General features: G+C 35.2%; 1 protein-coding gene across 1 annotated transcript; it reads right to left on the bottom strand.

Annotated features, from left to right (window-relative positions):
- Positions 1 to 445: 445 nt before the first annotated feature.
- On the bottom strand, positions 446 to 4,401 carry LOC133782737 (glucan endo-1,3-beta-glucosidase 14-like). Its single transcript, XM_062222108.1, has 3 exons — positions 3,826 to 4,401; positions 1,626 to 2,665; positions 446 to 813 (listed from the first exon to the last, which is right to left on the bottom strand). Exons 1-3 carry the CDS (start codon positions 3,884 to 3,886, stop codon positions 730 to 732), a joined length of 1,185 nt encoding a protein of 394 aa, XP_062078092.1. The 5' UTR covers positions 3,887 to 4,401; the 3' UTR covers positions 446 to 729.
- Between the last annotated feature and the right edge of the window lie 14,215 nt (positions 4,402 to 18,616).

The raw sequence follows: 18,616 nt of genomic DNA, 5'->3' as shown, positions 1-18,616 counted from the left end.
ATAAACAGTCTTCAAAGAATCATCTTAAACATAAATATCCAAACTCCAAGAATCATAAACAATTTGAACCATCGAGATTGTGGTGTAGCAGTAGGGATGTCTCCCTCCCATGTTACCTTTCGGAGTTCAAATTCTCATGGCAAATCATCTCAGTCTCAGCCTTAAAAGTGGCACTCTCAGCGAGAGTTATGGCAAAGGAATGAGATAAGGCCGCTATAGCAGCTCAATGGTTTCCAAGATTTCTCCTCAAACCGAAGGGGCGAGGGATGTGAGGTGCACTAAACAATCCCCCTTTTGTGATTAAAACACAAAAAGACAGTTTGTGATTTCAATGGAGTATGAATTTAACTTGAAATACTAGTTCATAGTGAGGCTGACAGATAAGCTGTGCACATTTAAATAAGAACTAAAAAAATAAAAATAAAAAACTTGGGATCAACAAAAATGTAGAATATGGTAGCATCATCCCTTATTTTATAATGAACAGAAATGTCAAAAACTGTACTTGTAAAAAAATGGAAATGCATTTGCTGAGATGAATAAAACCTATTCAACAATTTCTTATATATTTCAAGAAATACAATAATTATTGTTCTATTGGTACTTTAATTTGGAAATGAGATATGAAATGGTACCATTTAAAGAGCACATTGAGCCTGGTTTGGTGCCTAATTTAAAGGAAAGAGAATTTTTTTATCTTATATTCCAGAAACTAATCCTCAATTTTTCTTATCTCAAAAGCAAAAGAAGTGCTGTAGCATAAACTGGTAATAATAAGGAGTGCCATTGAGACCAGCTTCGAGCTGGAATATCCTGTAAATCAGAAAAAAAATAAAAACACCTAATTAGCTAATGAAGCAAATTAAGGTTATAAAAAGATCATGAATATACCGAAAATAAAGATGAAATCTTCCTGAACCCCTACTTGACTATCAAAACATTGTTAGTAGAAAGCTTAGTTTTACTATCTACCACCTTTATTCATTGTGACAAAAATGGTTTGTCAGGTTGATCATGTATTAAAAATTCTTCATTGATGAATGCTTTCAAATCTTAGTACCCACCATCATATACTATAATATACCAAAAACATACTTGACATGTGTAAACAGTTAAGGTCACCAAGGTCAAGACTTGGATATGCATGTTTTAAGGAATTGAAGAATAATCAAAGTCAAAAGTCCACAATGGCAGCATCTGCCTATAGGTCAACATTGGCTACTCAAAGCTCTTATTTAACTATCCCAAGATGTAACTTTCTTTTTTGAGGAAGATGAAACTATAAGAAAACATGAAAACAAATATTACAAAGATTTTCTTGTCACCTCATTTAAAATTGATTGGTTGGTATCAGGCTTGGTCATAGATAATCTCCTAAAATGTTGTTGTACCAGCAAAAGAAAAAGGGCAGGGGGAACTAAAATGAACAATATTTAGAGCCTATTGTTATGAACTTTCTTTCCTTAACTATATGATATAAACGCCTTTCTATGAGCGTTCCAGTTTCTACCAATTATGCTTTTACTTGTACATCATGATAGTTCATTCATTATTACTGCAGTGACAAATTTAGAAAATTTTATAATGGTTCAAATGCATTTTTTAAAGGAAAGGTAAGATTTTACCTTCGAAGATAAACACAATGAATCCGCAGATGAAGAATCAAGTCCATGAAACCCAATGTCATATGAAATGGTGCCATCAGCCTTGAATAGTCCATAATTTCTCTCAGATGTTGGTCCAGGCTTCAAATTTTCATTAAATATTGCAAAAATATATGCCTTCACAGCATTCTTCGGTCGGAAAGGTGTTCCTTTCTTCTTTGCAAGTCTTTTTCGCAGATTATAATTATATGTTCTTGCATTAATTGCCGAGGCACCAGATTCATTCTCATCTCCATGTGAAGCCCACCCTGTCTCTGTTATTATAACTTCCATCTTTTTAAATCCAGCATCCTCTAAAGCTGCATAAGCAGCATCAATCTGAGCATCAAGCATGTTATCATAATGAAGATCGGTTTTTGGATCATAAATCCCCTGTGTTGACTGAAAAAGGGCATAATTAATATCAATATTCTCCGGGTCACTCATATAGGCAATAAATGGGTATGCATTTAAACAGAAAGGAGATCCAATCTCGGAGAAGAACTCCAGAAGTGGCTTAATGAATTGGACTACATTCTCTCTAAACGTACATGAAGAAGGAGGGTAAGAATTAGCAAAAACAGCCTGTGAATGAGCAGTGGTAATCTGTACTACATCAGCTAAGTGAAGGTTGTTTACAGCTTTATATATATTTTTCACAGCACCCAAAAGAGCTCCCCATAATTCTAAATCACCCCCACCCAAGACTTCATTTCCCACAGCAATTCCAACAATGTGTGTCTCAGGTAAGAAAGACTGCACATTTTCTTTAACCCAGGTCAACGCGTGATCCTCATTCGCACTCATATCTTTAAGTAATCCATTTGGAAGTCCAACTACTAATTCAAGTCCAGTACCACTAAAGGCCTTGAGAACACTGTGATCCGCATCGTATATCCTGACATTCTTTATTTTTGCTGCTCTGAGTAGAGCAGCAACTTCATCCGGTGAAGGGATGTTATCTGCAATTCTCCCATAATTTATTCCATAAGTTCCAGTAAACGCTTGTGCCCTGTGAGAGGCTGGAAAAGAAAACACAAACAGAAACTTCAGCCACAAAACAGCAAAAAACTTAATACGCAATAACACTTTCTCTACACTACACCATATACGATGGGAAAAAGGCTTCTTCTTGTGACATAATTCCAGAAAGATTGGATACTTTCAAAAAATTATCAAACAGAAACTTTCTATAATTTTTTGCAAAAGAGGCCCAGTGTGCCTAAAGTAGTAAGTTTTCACAATATTCCTCTTCTCAATATATGATTTTGTACAAACTACAAACTGCATCAATTCTCTGATTCAAATAAAGTTTATTATACAAAACAATGAGGGATATCCAAGGAAACTAAGCAATTAATTTCGAAGGAATTTCTATTTAAGTGATAATCCTTATAAATATATATATATAAATAAATAAATGTTAGTGTGCAAAATATTATGACATTCAACAGAGAACCGGAGCAAGTTCGGTCTTGTCCACCAGAACAGAACCTTATAAATATGTCGCCATCATTTATTTGTAAATGTTTGGTGTATACAAGTACGCTTTCAGATACACAAACCAGTAACTTATATATAAAATTATGTATACAGATATGCAAATATATAGTATATAAATATTACACTGGATTAATTCCATTACAACACACTTGACTTCATAGGAAAGAAACACAGAGAACATAAAAGTTTTAAATTATAATAATAAAAATAAAATAGAGGCAATACCATGAGACCCAGAAAGGAAATTGGAGAATTATAAAACCTATATAGGAGACCCAGAAAGGAAATTGCAAAATTATAAAAAAAGTATTTCCCACTCAACAAAAAGAGCTCTAATTCGAAAAATCCATAAGAAAGCAAACCAGAAAGAACTCTAATTTAAAAATAAATAATGAAATAAAAAATGCAAACTCAAACAGCAAGACCCACTTTTCAAGATAGAGTAAAATTTCAGCATAATCAATCAATACAAACTGAAATCAAAATCAATATAACAACAACTAAAGACAAAAACCCAGAAAAGAAATTTAAAAATCGTCTGGAAAATATTCCAAACTTGACTACTATTGACCACCACAAAAACATATTGTGATAGTTGAAATAAATATTACTCAGCTATTATAAACCAAAATCACCACAATCAATTTCAATCAAAGAGATTTAGAGGGAAAGAAAGTACCAATTGGAGTGAAAAATAGCAAGAGTTGAGAAATCTGAGCAAAAATCCGCAAACTATTCATGGCTGTGAAGTATAATCCAGTAAAGAATTAGAATTTTTGGTAAAGATGGCAATATGGGTTGGTGAGGTGGACCAAAAACAAAGGGGTAAAACGGACAAACAACAACACCCTTCAATGAATACCACTGCTTCTTCTTCCTCAGTTGTACCACCATTAGACAAAGAATATACAATGCTTTTTACTCTTTTCTCCCTGTCTCTCTACAACTCAAACCTCTACTCTCCATCTCCATTTCTTTCTTTCTCTCTCTCTCTCTCTTTATATATATGCTCTCTTTTAAAAGTTGGAAACTTTTCTCTGCAAAAGAGAGTTTCTTTCTGTGAAACTACTATGCAAGAGAACTAATTCAAGAAGAAGAAGGAGAAAGCAAGAGTGGGTTTTGGGGTTTGATCGAGAATGATTTATGGGTTGTGTATAAAGCAGGAGTGTCTGTTACTCGTTTGGTGAAAGTTTTTTTTTCATCGGTTCCCTTCATATATATATGGATGGAGTTTCTCTTTTCTTTCCCCTTATTTTTTTTATGTGTCCACTGCTCTTGTTGGGTTTGAATACCTTGACCAACAAATTTCAACTGCATAAAATACAAAATTATTAAAATAAAATAAAGAAACTGCAATAAGTGTTGGTGTATTCCCCACTCGCAACCTTTTCTTTCCTCCACAACAAGCTCTCTTTTTTTTTTCTTTTTTTTTTGGGGGCAGTAATAAATATTTCATACAACAAGCTCTTGTTTGAATTAATGCATAACATAAATCCTCTAAATGTTGTTCTATTTTTTTTTTTTTTTAAATTTTATAATTTAGTTTCATAAATTTTTCTTCTCTTTTTTTTTTGACATTTTTTTCCTTAGAGATTTAAAATTTTGATTTTCATATGCCCAATAATTTCTTAAAAAGTTTGGATTTGTATAATATTTAACGAAATACTATTTTTGCAGTAAAAAAGCTTTTGCTAAAATAAGAGTAAATACTAATTGGGCTCCCCGAGCTTTATTATTTGTATAAATCTTTACAATTATATACTTATAATATAAAATAATTACAAAAATTACCTACAAAATTTTATTTATAAAAATATATTGCTACGTCATCAAAAAATGTCAAATTCTAAAAGTAATATATTCAAATTTGAAACTTTTTTGAAATCCTAATTTTTCTGTTTTTAATATTTTTGTTACTTAAAATGTTAATAAGCTACCAATTAGTTATTTTTTTCATGAAAAAAATAATTTTTATAACATATTATTTTATATACATTTTGGTTACCATACTTATTTTTTGAAAATTTTCTATCTTAAGACACTAATTAGTCATTTTAAAGTTATATTATAGTATCTTATTATTTAAGATACTTTTACATTGCCGATTAGTCATTTTTATAAACTAAAGAATTGAAATAAAATATAACAAATTACTATATAGCTTATTATTAAAAGTTACTTTTAGTATACTATACAGTAATTTTTTTAATGAAAAATTTTAATTCACTTTTTAGTTACTAATGTAATTTATATGGGGGTAATAGTGTTTTTTTTATTAATCAAACAAAAAATAAACTTAAAAGTAACTTTCGAATTATAATAATAAATACACATTTCGGTCTTTTATTATTAAGTTTTCATTTATCAAAATAAAAAGCAACTACATAGTTACATTTTAAATACAACACAGAAATTACTTATTCTAATTTTTAAGAAACTTTTCCATATTTTTTTTAATAAACAAAGCTAAAAAGAAACTTAAACATTATTTTTCAAACATAACACAAAAACGACCCCATCCTCATCATCTTCTCCAGCGACGTCAAGAAACCAATGCTTGTCTTATACCAAAATAATCACCTTCAAGAGTATGCCGCGATGGTAAAAGTGTAAATAAAATAAAAAAAAATCAATACTAGATGTAATTTTCACTTTTATAAATCATTTAAGATACCAATTGATTACCACTTGATATATGACTAAATTTTTTAGTATGTCACAAATTTAAAGTAACCAACAAAATTAGTGAGTTATCAAAAAGAGACTTTTTTATATTCTATTTAAAAGTTATCAAACAATATCCTAAATAATCTATTTTTAAAAAGTTACTTGGAATATTTTTAAATAAATTTAAGTTGTTTAGAATGCAATATAGTAACTTTTAAATGTAAAATAAGAATACAAATTTTAGTATGTTAAATTTTGAACAAGTTTAAAATTTAGTTGTTTTTTTGTCAACACAATATAAAAAAAAAACTAAAATGTTGTTTTTCATTGTGGTCATCTTCTCCATTGACGGCCAAAAAACATATGCTTCCCACATATCAAAATAATCACCTTGAAGAGTAGGTCGCGATGGTACCGCTTTTCAACCGACTAGCGGTGTGATCGATTTTTTTTTTAAATTAAAGATAAGAGAAAATGTAAGAAATTAATAAAAAAAAGATACTGGAGAGAGAGAGAAAGAGTACCGTGAAAAAAACACAAAAAGAAAATAATAAAAAAAATTGAAAAAAAGCAGTATAAAAAACGGTAGTAATGTAAATTAAATTAGGAAATGTATTTTTGTAATTAAATTATAAAAAATTGTAAAGAATGTAAATTTTACATTTTTTTTTGTAGCAATTAGATCCCAACATTTATATTTTGTCTCACACATGTCCCATTGTTATACTCTATTAAATAAAGCCTAATTTATAAAGGTAAAACAAGATTTTTAATCCAAAAAAAATATAGCAGCCATTTTTTTTTCTTTTTAACCCTTTCAGTTAATTAATTATTAGCAAATATATTATTTTCGTAAATTGACATAAATTTTTTTATCAAATTAAAAAAATATTTTTTTTATTATACCTCTAAAATATTTAATATATCACTTATATATTAATTAGTTTTTTATTTTTTTTTATAAAAAAATTTACATACTTAAAATTTTAGAAGCATGAAATGTATTAAAGGTGCTTCTATCTATATTCTAATTTTTTTTCTTACTATACACATTTCTATTTAAACTCACCCTTAATAAATTTATTAAGCACCTTTAATAAGAAAAAATATATAATATAGATAAAAGCACCCTTAATAAATTTCATTCTCTTAAAATATTTTAAGTATAAAAATATTTTTATTAAAAATAACAAACTAATTAATATATAAGTACTATATTATATATTTTAGAGGTATATAATAGAAAGTATGTTTTTTTATTATTTCTTAATAGGACAAAATGCTTCTTCCCCCAAAAAAACTATAACACTGGTAGACTTTTGCACTCCAAAATTATACCATTTGTGAAATTTTGCCACTTCCCTCCAAGTTAATAACAGTTTGCTAATGTTACAGTTAAAAAAATATTAATTTTTTTATTAATTAATTGATTTTAAATTAGAAAAAAAATTAATAAAACTATTTTTAAAATTTATTAAATTATATAAAATTCAATAAATAAAAAATCAATAAACATAAATAGATTTTAATCGAAATATAATTTAAAAAAAAACCAAAATCAAGATTTCTAAACTAAATTAAAATATTTATTTTTTTTGCTTGATTGATTTTTAAATGTGCTTAATTATCTACCTTTGAAATATATATATATATATATATTGGTTGAGATTTTAATTTAATTTAGTTTAGAGATATCAATTTTAGTTTTTTCAAAACTATATTTGGATTAAAAAAATTATTAATTTTTTGTAGGATTTTATATAATTTCATAAATTTAAAAAATCAGGTTTTATTAAATTTTTATTTTTAAAATGATTTTATTTATTTTTCTAAATTAAAATCAATTAATTAATAAAAAAATATTTAAAAATATTTTTTTAACTACCTCATCAGCAAATCGTTACTATTTTGGACAGAAGAGTCAAAAGTATACAAGTATTATAATTCGGGGGTATTGTTTTGTTAAAATCCTACTTTACCCTTATAAATTATGGTTTATCTAATAAAATATAACATTGGAGACCTATGTAAGTCAAAAAGTAAATGTTGAAATTTAATTACTACAAAATAAAGTTTGAAGATCTAAGTGATACAATTAGTAAAACTTGGGGACCACAAATGCTATTTATCCCTAAAATAATAAAGAGTACAAACCTAATTGCTATTATTTTTTAAACTAAATAATAATAATAATAATAATGATAATAAAGGTTGGATTACATCACAACAATTGAGAAAATATAGTAAAAATCTTGATGAGAAACGCAATAACATGGAACAATATTTCTAATCTTTTTTAAGTGTTTCTTTCATTTAAAAAAAATTATGTTGATGCCGTTTTTCGTCAACTTAAATAGGAGAGCAATTAAACGATAAAATATTGGAGCAAATGAACAAAGAAGACAATATGATTTTTACGTGGTTCAGCAGTTAAATCTGCCTAGTCCACGAGTCTATGTTATTAAGACTTGGGAGTTTTCTAAAAACATTTCAGATAATAGTTGCCCAGAGTTTTCTCTCCAGAAATCAGAAATCGGTCATTTACAAATGGTACTTCCTTCTCTATTTATAGAGAAGGTTGCAGAATTCATTCTCACATATCTCGGGAAGATATTCTGTAAATCAATTAATATAATGCTATTTACTACATTATTTCCTACATACATGGAAACGTCCCATAAAATGGGGGATCAGATAACAAATTAAATGATATCCCTTAAATATTGGGATTGTACAACAATAAACATATTCACACGTAACTGATTAACTCAGATACGGGATTCATCAAATCTCCGAGATCAGTAGCTGGCATTGAACTCACCAAGATTATCAGTCGATCACGAGCTCGCCGGCTAGCTTTGCCTATGCTCTGAATAAGTAGGTGTTGACAATGTTGTCACATTCGAGCTTACCCTTCCCGAGCCCGAGCCATCTTGCCTGAAGGCAATCAGGGAGAAATATATACAAGTGTCATAACATGGCCATTGCGAGCTCAGAGAATACTCGAGGCTACACATCCTCGATGTCGTTGTTTACTTCAAAGAGGTCCGACTGTAGGATCATATGACGACCGCATATATTTCGAGCTCATACCTGACGAGCCCAGTTTTCGGGGTCATAACTTCTTATCTCGAAATTGGGGTGTAACATTTTGCCCCCTCAAAAGTATCAATTTGAATCCATGAGAAGGAAACTTTTGAACTGCCCTTCTTGGAAACTATTCCATCAATTGCACTCGAGTGTGGACACGCGTCAGCCAGGTACTGGATGATTAGAGTACTTGAGTATGTTTGCACCATGCCCACGTCTTCTTATTTGCCACCTTTTTTCCACCATTGCCACTGTAACGCCCTACTTCCTTAGAGCCGCTACTAAGTGGGTTTAAAAACGTGCTTTCATCTCGCTAATCGAGGTTTTAGATCAAACAGTATAATTAAGCTATAAACAGAGGAAAAACCTTAGAAATAGTAATTTTCATAGAAAATCATAAAAGATTTACACTTGGGATCCCAAAATACGGTTTAGAAATGTTTACAACATATTAAGTAAACCAAGTCGACTAGACGACAAAATCAGAGTTTATTTACAAGCATCTCCCAAAATCCTCTAGCCGTGGCAGCCAGGCTGGCCAACACATGTACACGCCGCTTCACATCTGCCGTACTCATGGTTAGTTGATATTTTCTTTACCCTTACCTGCACCACAGAGCATCTGTGAGCCGAAGCCCAGCAAGAGAACCGACAAACAGATAACATATGCAACACATATATCACGCATATAAATAGGCCACCAATGGCTAACACATACGGCCTAGCCGTCCCAGGCGTTTACCAAGCCCTGGTTTCGCGGACCCCGCGGTGAAGATATCCCAGGTATCCTTCTAGGGACTCGCCCTGGCAACTCGCACTCCACGTGCTCAACGCTGCTCCCGGCCCCTTGCCGTTCTCAGCCTTGCACTCAACGTGCCCAACGCCGTTCCCGGCCCTTCGCCGTTCTCGGTCTACACCGTTCCCGGCTCAAGCCGACCACTCACATCATAATACACATAGCATAACAAGCAGGTCTAGAATTCTAGCATAAATAGATAAAGGGCTACGCCCCGCAGTTCTAACATATTGGGGCTCGGCCCTGCATATCAGTCCATTCAAACACATTGGGCTCATCCCTGCACACAAGCTCTATGGGAACAAGGGTTCTCTTACCTGAGTTCCGAGCTTCCTGAGCACCGATGCCCGAGCACAGTCCTCCAACGTGAGCCTCGCCGAGACCCTAGTCACAGCACATTAACAATATCCAGTCATCAATTTCTAATCCAATGAATAACTTCGAACCACAACCCTAACCTCCGGAACCTTGAATTCTATCAATCCGGGTGATAAAATCCATCCCGAGCCTTAACCATTGAAGTCCCAAGCCTAAACACCCTTAAAAATGCAAACTGGCACTAAGGGTCGCGGCCCCACCCTCAAGAGCCGCGGCTAGCCTCAAAACAGAGGCTAGCACCTCACTGACCCCCACACGGGCCGCGGCGCACCCCTCCTGGGGTCGTGACGCTCCACACCAAACCCAGATTTTCCACCATTTTTCCACACCTTTCCTTAAGCCAATTCACCCAAAACTCACCTATCTAACCCAGATATTTAACACATATACTCCAACTCAATAACAACACCAAAACCCCATCAAAATCTACTCCAAAACCCAACTAAAGTACTCAAGAACATATCAAACTTAACTAGCATGCAACTCTTACAAACCAGCAGTAAATTAAGGCATAATCCTATAATTAAAACTTACCCTCTTGCTGAACTCAATCCTTGAAGTTGATCCTCAATTCCCCAAGCTTCAAGCTCCCAAGTTTCCTCAGCCCAAATCCTTGCTTAAACTAGCTTACACCAAATTCCCTTGAGTTGTTTCTTAGAGAGTGAAAGAGAGAGAGATGAAAATGGTAAGAGATGCTATCCTTAGCTGAAAACAGAGATATAAGTCGGTTTCCTTAAGCTTCTAATTAATTCCCCCTTTTGTTTTATTCAGCTTAAGTCTATGTGGTTACCTCAAGGCTCGGGGTACCAAATCGTCCCTGAGGGCAAAATGGTAAATTTTCTCCAATATTCCTGCCTAGACATTCTATCCTCAAATATATCTTCAAATATTTATTTTCATGTCCTGATAATCCCATAACACACCTAGTACCCAAATTGCCCCTCAACTCGCCCCGAGTCGGAATCTCAACCCCGTTGTGACTCTCTAGCTAACCGCTCCCCAGGACTGTCTCGGATCATGCTGCACAGACATTTCACATATATAAAACATATATCACATTCATGCCCCTAATATCCAGATGGGGCCCACATGCACATTTAACTCACTAAACATGCATCACTATCATATATCCACATTAATTCACCCATTAACACATTAAAGCATAATAAATCATTTATTGCCCTCCAGGCACACTAATCAAGGCCCTAAGCCTGATTAGCAAATTCGGGTCGTTACAGCCACGCTTGTACCCGTTCGTTCGATTAGATACCAAGCTTGGCCAACGGTCCAGATTAATTCAACATTTGACATTCTTTTGTGGCCTATAAATATGCTCGTGCCATCTTCTTCCCTTACTTTTGCATTCAGAGCTTTCATGGAGAAGAGAAGAACAAATAACCATAACCTAAAACTTGTTCTGCACTTGCATGTTTTCCAAGCCGAGAAAGCAAAACAACGCTGGCCTATTCGACTCCGTGAAATCGTTATTGTAACCACTCCTTCGGTCATCGATTTCTCTGTATCCACCAACTCCATTGTGTAAGTATCTGTTCTTGACCCCATATGTTCATGTATGTGTTCTGTTTTTCCATGCACGTTTATATTGTTGTTGCACTGTAGTCACTAGTTTAGTACTAGAATATTTTAGTCGACATTGTACAGCTCTTAGGCTCTTCTGATGTTATGGGTTTCCAAACCGATATTTTTCATAAAAGATGCAAATATGGCTCTTTTACTGCGTTATTTAGATTTTGGATATCATATCGTGTAGACCAAGAAACGGGGTAAAGAATTAGGGTTTTCAAATTGCACGTTTCCCAAAAATAGCACTTTTTTGAGTAACCGCCAACTTTTTCCTTGAAAATCTGGGATTAAAAAAAAAAAAAATCCACTTTCCCCCCCTTCGCGTCAAATGCTCAGGGCTCGATTCTTTTGATAGCTCAGGTTTCTTTCGAGCCTGATCTCGTTCTTTTGATTGAGCTTATTCCATGGTCTCGAGCATTCAAGCTCAGACCATCTTGATTTTTATCCTTAATTTCTTGTACGCCTGGCCCTTGCCCTTTTTCTTTCTTGCTAGATGTCGCAGAATTTGGAAAAGCGGTGGGGGTCAATACTTATGATTCCTTATTCATCGACAACCCTGAGCCCAGAGTCACCCTTTACTCGGAACCAGTGGCTGATTTGTGAGCACGAATTAAAGTGTGAGCAAGAGGATACTCGAGCTCATTTTCGGCACTAGATCAATGAGGTCAAAGAGAGAAAGAGGAAAAAACTTAGGGTCGCAATCTATCCAGACCCGGACCCCGAGCCCAAACCAATTCCTCTCGACCTTACTTTTAAAGTGACGATCGCTTTCTAACCGGGTGAACTCAAATTTTCACTGATGGAAGAATCAACAAATCGTCCATCCACCTCGCAGCCGACTGCCATACCCACCTCTAGGGGAGAATTTTTTGAGGTCGAGCACTATTGGAGCTTAGTTTCCTCATTGGGGCAGATAACCAACATCCTAGCTCGCCACGACCTAGGATTGTCAGGCTCGCTAAGGTGTCGAGCGCCGACTTCCAACGAACGTAGTTGTTACACCCCGGGAGATGGCAATCCTGACAATAAGTTGAAGCTCACGGCCTGGAGCCACGAGCATATGAGGGCAGGGGCCTTATTGCCCTTGAAGTCCTTTTTTAAGGACTTTCTGGATTTCGTTGGGCTCGCACCCTTCCAACTTCAGACCAACTCATACAGGGTCTTGTCAGCCCTGAGGTCGCTTAACCACGAGCTGAAGTGGGAAGGACCTTCGCCAAAAGTGATTTTGTATCCCTTTTTTTTTAAAAGCAACCCTTCCCGAGCACGGGGAGGAGATGGCTTCTATTGTCTCTCGAGCTATCTCAGGGAGAAGAAGATTTTCGAGGACATGCCCAACCATCCTCCTAACTTCAAATTGGCATTCTTTTGGACGGACGACCTGGCTCCCTCCAAATATTACTCGTTCAGACGAATCCGTAAGTATAAGATCCTCCTTTTTTTTTCTTTTCATGCTCGACTTTTGTTTAGGCTCGAACCACTCATAATGTATTCAATTCTCCAGCCAACTATCATCGTCCCACTCCCACGGACGCAATGAGGGAGCACAAAGAGAGTTTGCTCTAGCTTCCATATGGCAGGCGCTTCTTGTCTTATCTTCTTCACACAGATAGGCTTCGAGCCTGTGGCCTCCTGGAGAAGGACCAATCAACAAACGATAGGGCCTACAAAAAGTATACCAAGTGGGAGTTTGTGCCTCTCCCAACCGACAGTCTTCCCCCGAGGCGAAGCTCAAAGGCATGATCCCCAGCTCACCACTGCAGGAGTCCATGCTCGGGGAACGATGCCAATGACAAGGCCTTAAACTCGAGTGACAGAGGTAAGGTCATTCTTAGCTCGGCCTAATGGTTTCCTTCCCTCCTTAAGCATAAACCCGACACCCTAATCTTATGCCCAGATGATAGGGTCAATTTTTATGTATGGTCTTGGGTAGACGATAGGGTCCATAGGTTTGATAGCTGGCTAGGGAAATACGACACAATGTACAGTCTGAATGAGGTTTGGGATGGAATAGCCATTCAATATGGGACAAACGACTATAGGGATCTTTCGAGGTTAACTTCCACATATAGCGAAGGGACTCCCCCTGCCTCCTCCGTGTTGGGAAAACTTATACAGGATCTTTATTTATTTTCATGTATATCTAATATTAAACAAATTAATACGAGATAGCCTAAAACATGTTTCTAAAATTGAATTCAAAGAGAAACAAAGAATAGAATACTTACAGTATACGCAGTGGAATGAAAGAGTCATTTCTTCAGTTTCTCTAACTCTTGTATCCTCTCTGTCACAGAGTATTATCAAGAAACTGAACCGATCTTCTATTTTCTTCACAACCTTCCAATGTATCCTTAGAATCACCTAGACTAGAGTGGGAAATTCTCAACACATGACATAGATATAGAGAGAAGAAGAGAAAATAACAAAGAGGCGTAGAAAAGGACTTGTGTTTAGAGAGAATCTAAAACTATCAGAAAACCAGTGATTAAACTTCTTTGTCGTCGCAGAAATCTGAACTTGTGACTTCTCTCTAAGTACTCCTTTTATAGACTCAATTAGGCCATTTAATTTAATTAAAAAATCAATAAAATAATAGCCAATTTGAAGCCCTAGGTCGAAATTATCATGGGCTTTAGGCCCGTGAAATTTCCCATTTGATTATAAGCCCATTGGACTTAAAAACAAGGTTTGTATTATTTTCTATTGATTTAATTAATTATTTATAATTTGAACCTTGATTTAAACTATTTATTAATTTAGATACCAATTTATCTTAATTAATAAATCTGCCATAATTTCTCTTTTCTTCTCAAAATTACACAACTTTGTGAAACTATCCAAAATTGACCTGGTCAACTTTAATAATTCTAATTGATAATTAAATCAATTAATTTGGACTATCTAGATGATTTTATCCAAGGTACAATGGGGACCATGGGCCTATGAAATCAAGCTCCAATAAGTTATCATAAATCTAACAAATAAATTTACTAACTTATTAATTCCTCGTGACTCAACTATAGACTCAGAATTGCACTCTTGAATTCATAGAATGCTCTATAAAAAATATAGATACGCTATTAATTATCCATTGTTACAACCATAATTGTCACTCAATCCTCTATAGACAGTCTATAATGAGATAGGACTAAAATACTGTTTTACCCCTCATTGTATTTGATCCTTAAAACACTTAGTTCCTTGTAAATGATATTTTAGTAAACTAATTTAATTACTGAAATGAGATCTCTATCATTTAACACCTTGAACCAAACTAAAAGGAAACCATCGTTTCACTGCTTCATCAGAAGCTATAGATGTTCTTATCTATGATTAACACTCCCACTCAATTATACTACCGAGTTCCCAAGATGTAAGTATGGGCTAGTCCGTAGGGTAAGCTGGTAATGAACAAGTCAAAGAACTCAAATAATACAATCAGTTAGAATACTAACCACTCAGAATTGAGATTGAATTGACCTATGGTCAACTATATGATATGACTAGAATAGATAATAACGGTATGTTTACTTATCTTATCAACTGTCAATATTGGTCCTGTCCGATGTAACAAATACATCCGATCTTATCTACTTTGCTAATGTTCTGGAAAGAACATAACACTGTAATGTGTAAGTAGATCATATCGTAGATTGGCAAGTCAGTGTAAATCCTGTGCACTGACTAATCTTAGGACTAACTTATTTTGAACATATAATCATATTTATATTCCACTGTGATGACGTCACTATAAATAAGATCAGCTATATGCTCGGGATTTAATAGAAGTTTATATTAAACAAATAATCATGAAAATAAAACATGTGAGCAAAGTGATTGACCAAGTCAAAAAATGATTTCTATTCTTTTATTGATAATAAAATGAGATTACAAAGAATTTGGGTTTTAATTAGGGAATAAAACCCCAACACTCCGAAGATAGGGGAATTACGTGGTCACCGAGCACGAGCTCGGGGGAGAGTTCTAGTTAGGTTCCCTGTCACTTGTCTTTAATTCCTTGACTGTCTGCATTATGCTAACTTTAGCGTCTTGAGATTGTTTTCTAATGTGATTTGATCATGCAGGTACTATGGACTCCGACCTTGAGAACACGCTTGCCAGTGGTGTGGGGGCCAAGCAAAGCAAGCGCATGAGGGCCTCACAAAGGTCTAGTCGGCCTGCTAAGGTCCCTAAAAGGACCGAGGTGACTCCTCCCCCAGCTCCTACTATTCCGAGCTCCGACCCTACTCCCCAGGTCGACGCTTCAGCAACAGGCGTTCCTCATTTGCCTCCTGCTATCAGGATCCTTCCAATGCTCGGCCCAGCTTCGAAGAAACTAGCGACCTCTAAGGAGTGCCTGCTGTCGATTTCTACTCATGTTGATGAGTATGTCGTCGACAAGGCTGTCGGGGTTCACGGTGCCACTTTTGGCTTGGACGTCCTATCTCGGGCAGGCCAAAGCATTAGTAATCTTGAGGCTCCTCAGTGCAGTTTTTGGTCAACGCTCGGGACTACAACGTCCTCTACGAAAAAAGTATCGAGCTCGCCTCCGCGGTAACCTCTCTTACTTTATTATTTGTTGGAATTTTGCCTAGAGTATGTTTTAACTTGATTCGTTTGTGTGTTAGTCTCTTACTGCAGTTGCTCAACTAAATTACAAGCTGAACAACGAGGTCCACGCGAGCATGTCCTATGCTCAGGAGTCGAAGGATCTCCAGCTCAAGCTCACAGACGACTATAAAGTCGCGAAGTCAAAGCTGGAGGCCGAGATCAAAGAGATGAGCTCCAGGGTTGAGGAGCTTGAGAAGCTGAATGCCGAGCTCGAGGAGGAGAAAAATGCCACCTTTGAGATAATAGAAGGCGAAACGGCTCGTCTTCTTGAAGAGTTCATGCAGAGGAAGGATCGGGCAAATGACTTGGCCATGTACAGGATCTGGGCCAGCAACGCCGATCTCGACACCAGCTTCCTAGGCTCTTTTGAGGACGAGTTTCTAGCCAAATGGCAAGCTTGGCTAGAGGCAGAGGAGATTTATCGGGAGGATGTTGAGAAGGCTAAGGAGGATGCTGAGAAGGCCAAGGAGGATGCTGAGAAGACTAAGGAGGATGCTCCTGCCTCCTAAATCTCGATCCTGGGCTGCGTCCCTCTGAGACTTTTGTAATAGTTTTTATCTTTTGCTTTTCATGCCCTTGGGGCAAAAACAATTTACAGCTCATAAAAGAGCTATTTATTTATGATATTTGTAATACCATGCTCGACTTCACTTTAATATTTTTGCATTACATCTCTCAACTCGAAATATTTTAAGCAATTTATATTAAAAGTTTGCCTTTATGTCTGTTAATTCATACACACACATGCTAGATTTAAGCTCGAGTTTCCATGCATTCTCGCATATTTTGTTCGATGTATCCATGTCCGATCTCGTTATTTGTCAAGGTCGGAACTTACTTTTACCATGCACTCGAAAGTACTTGTATGGCGTGTAAGGTAGGTAGTTTAGTTATACCCTTCTTTTCTAGTTACTTTTCCCCGTCCTTGGGTAGCTCCCCAAAGTTATGAGGTCGAAACTATCTTTTTGCAAGATATTCCAGCCTCGATCTCAACTTAATTTGAAGTGGGTTTATTTATATCCCATTTTTTTGTCAATTAGCTCTAGCTGGTTTGTTCCAAACCTATTTAGGTCGTGTTTGGTTTGTAATCCATACACTTATATATTTTCGATCTAGTTATATATAGATCATACTGGTTCGCGTATCTAGTTGTTTCCAGACACTTTTATTTTTTAATAATTTGGTTATATCCAAATTTTCTTAGCTCGCGCATTTGGTTATATCCAAGCATTTTATTTTTAATAATCCGGTTATGTCCAAATTATCTTAGCTCGCGCATTTGGTTATATCCAAACAATTTATTTTTAATAATCTGGTTATGTCCAAATTATCTTAGCTCGCGCATTTGGTTATATCCAAACACTTTATTTTTAATAATCTGGTTATGTCCAAATTATCTTAGCTCGCGCATTTGGTTATATCCAAGCACTTTATTTTTAATAATCTGGTTATGTCCAAATTATCTTAGCTCACGCATTTGGTTATATCCAAGCACTTTATTTTTAATAATATGGTCATGTCCAAATTATTTTAGCTCTCGCATTTGGTTATGTCCAAACACTTTATTTTTAATAATCTAGTTATGTCCAAATTATCTTAGCTCGCGCATTTGGTTATATCCAAACACTTTATTTTTAATAATCTGGTTATGTCCAAATTATCTTAGCTCGGGCATTTGGTTATATCCAAACACTTTATTTTTATGTTGAGTTAACGGTCCAGACATTTGCTTGTTTTTGTGTATGCTATTAGTTATTTATTTTTCAAAACTTATGGTATATATACCACTGATGCCCCCTTAATATTCTATGAGTGTGACCATAAGTTATTAAATTAAGAGAGTTTGCAAAAAATACAACATACTGGAACAAAAATGAAATTTATTCAGGATTGAACAATTTATTAATAGAAACTTTGTAAAGATAAACAAGCATGGTTACAGGAGACATCATTCCTACACTAATGATAGTAAGGTCGTAGATGATCGCGGTACCAAATCTCCGTTTAATCTCGCCAATTTGTAGGCGCCAGGTCGAATAACTGACTCGATTTGATAAGGTCCTTCCCAATTGGGCCCGAGCACTCCAGCGACTGGGCCCTTCGTAGCTAGGAACACGCACCTTAACACTAAGTCTCCCAATCCGAATTTCCTGTCCCGAACCTTCTTATTGAAATATCGGGTAGCTCGCAGCTAATATGCTGCATTTTTCAGTTAAGCTTCATCCCGTCTTTCTTCAATCAAGTCCAGACTTACTTCAAGCTGCGATTGGTTCGGGGCTTGATCATAAGCGTGGCTACGAATAGTGGGTATTTTGACCTCGATTGGTAAAATGGCCTCGCATCC

Source organism: Humulus lupulus, chromosome 6 (assembly GCF_963169125.1).
Source record: "Humulus lupulus chromosome 6, drHumLupu1.1, whole genome shotgun sequence".
NCBI lineage: Eukaryota > Viridiplantae > Streptophyta > Magnoliopsida > Rosales > Cannabaceae > Humulus > Humulus lupulus.
The sequence above is the reverse complement of the archived record's forward strand: the minus strand, read 5'-3'. Positions and strand labels throughout refer to the sequence as shown.

Coding starts and splice junctions, on each gene's coding strand:
- LOC133782737 (XM_062222108.1), bottom strand. CDS start 3,886: ATGAATAGTTTGCGGATTTTTGCTCAGATTTCTCAACTCTTGCTATTT. Junction 2,666..3,825: donor GCTATTTTTCACTCCAATTG/GTACTTTCTTTC, acceptor TTTCTTTTCCAG/CCTCTCACAGGGCACAAGCG. Junction 814..1,625: donor CATTGTGTTTATCTTCGAAG/GTAAAATCTTAC, acceptor TCTGATTTACAG/GATATTCCAGCTCGAAGCTG.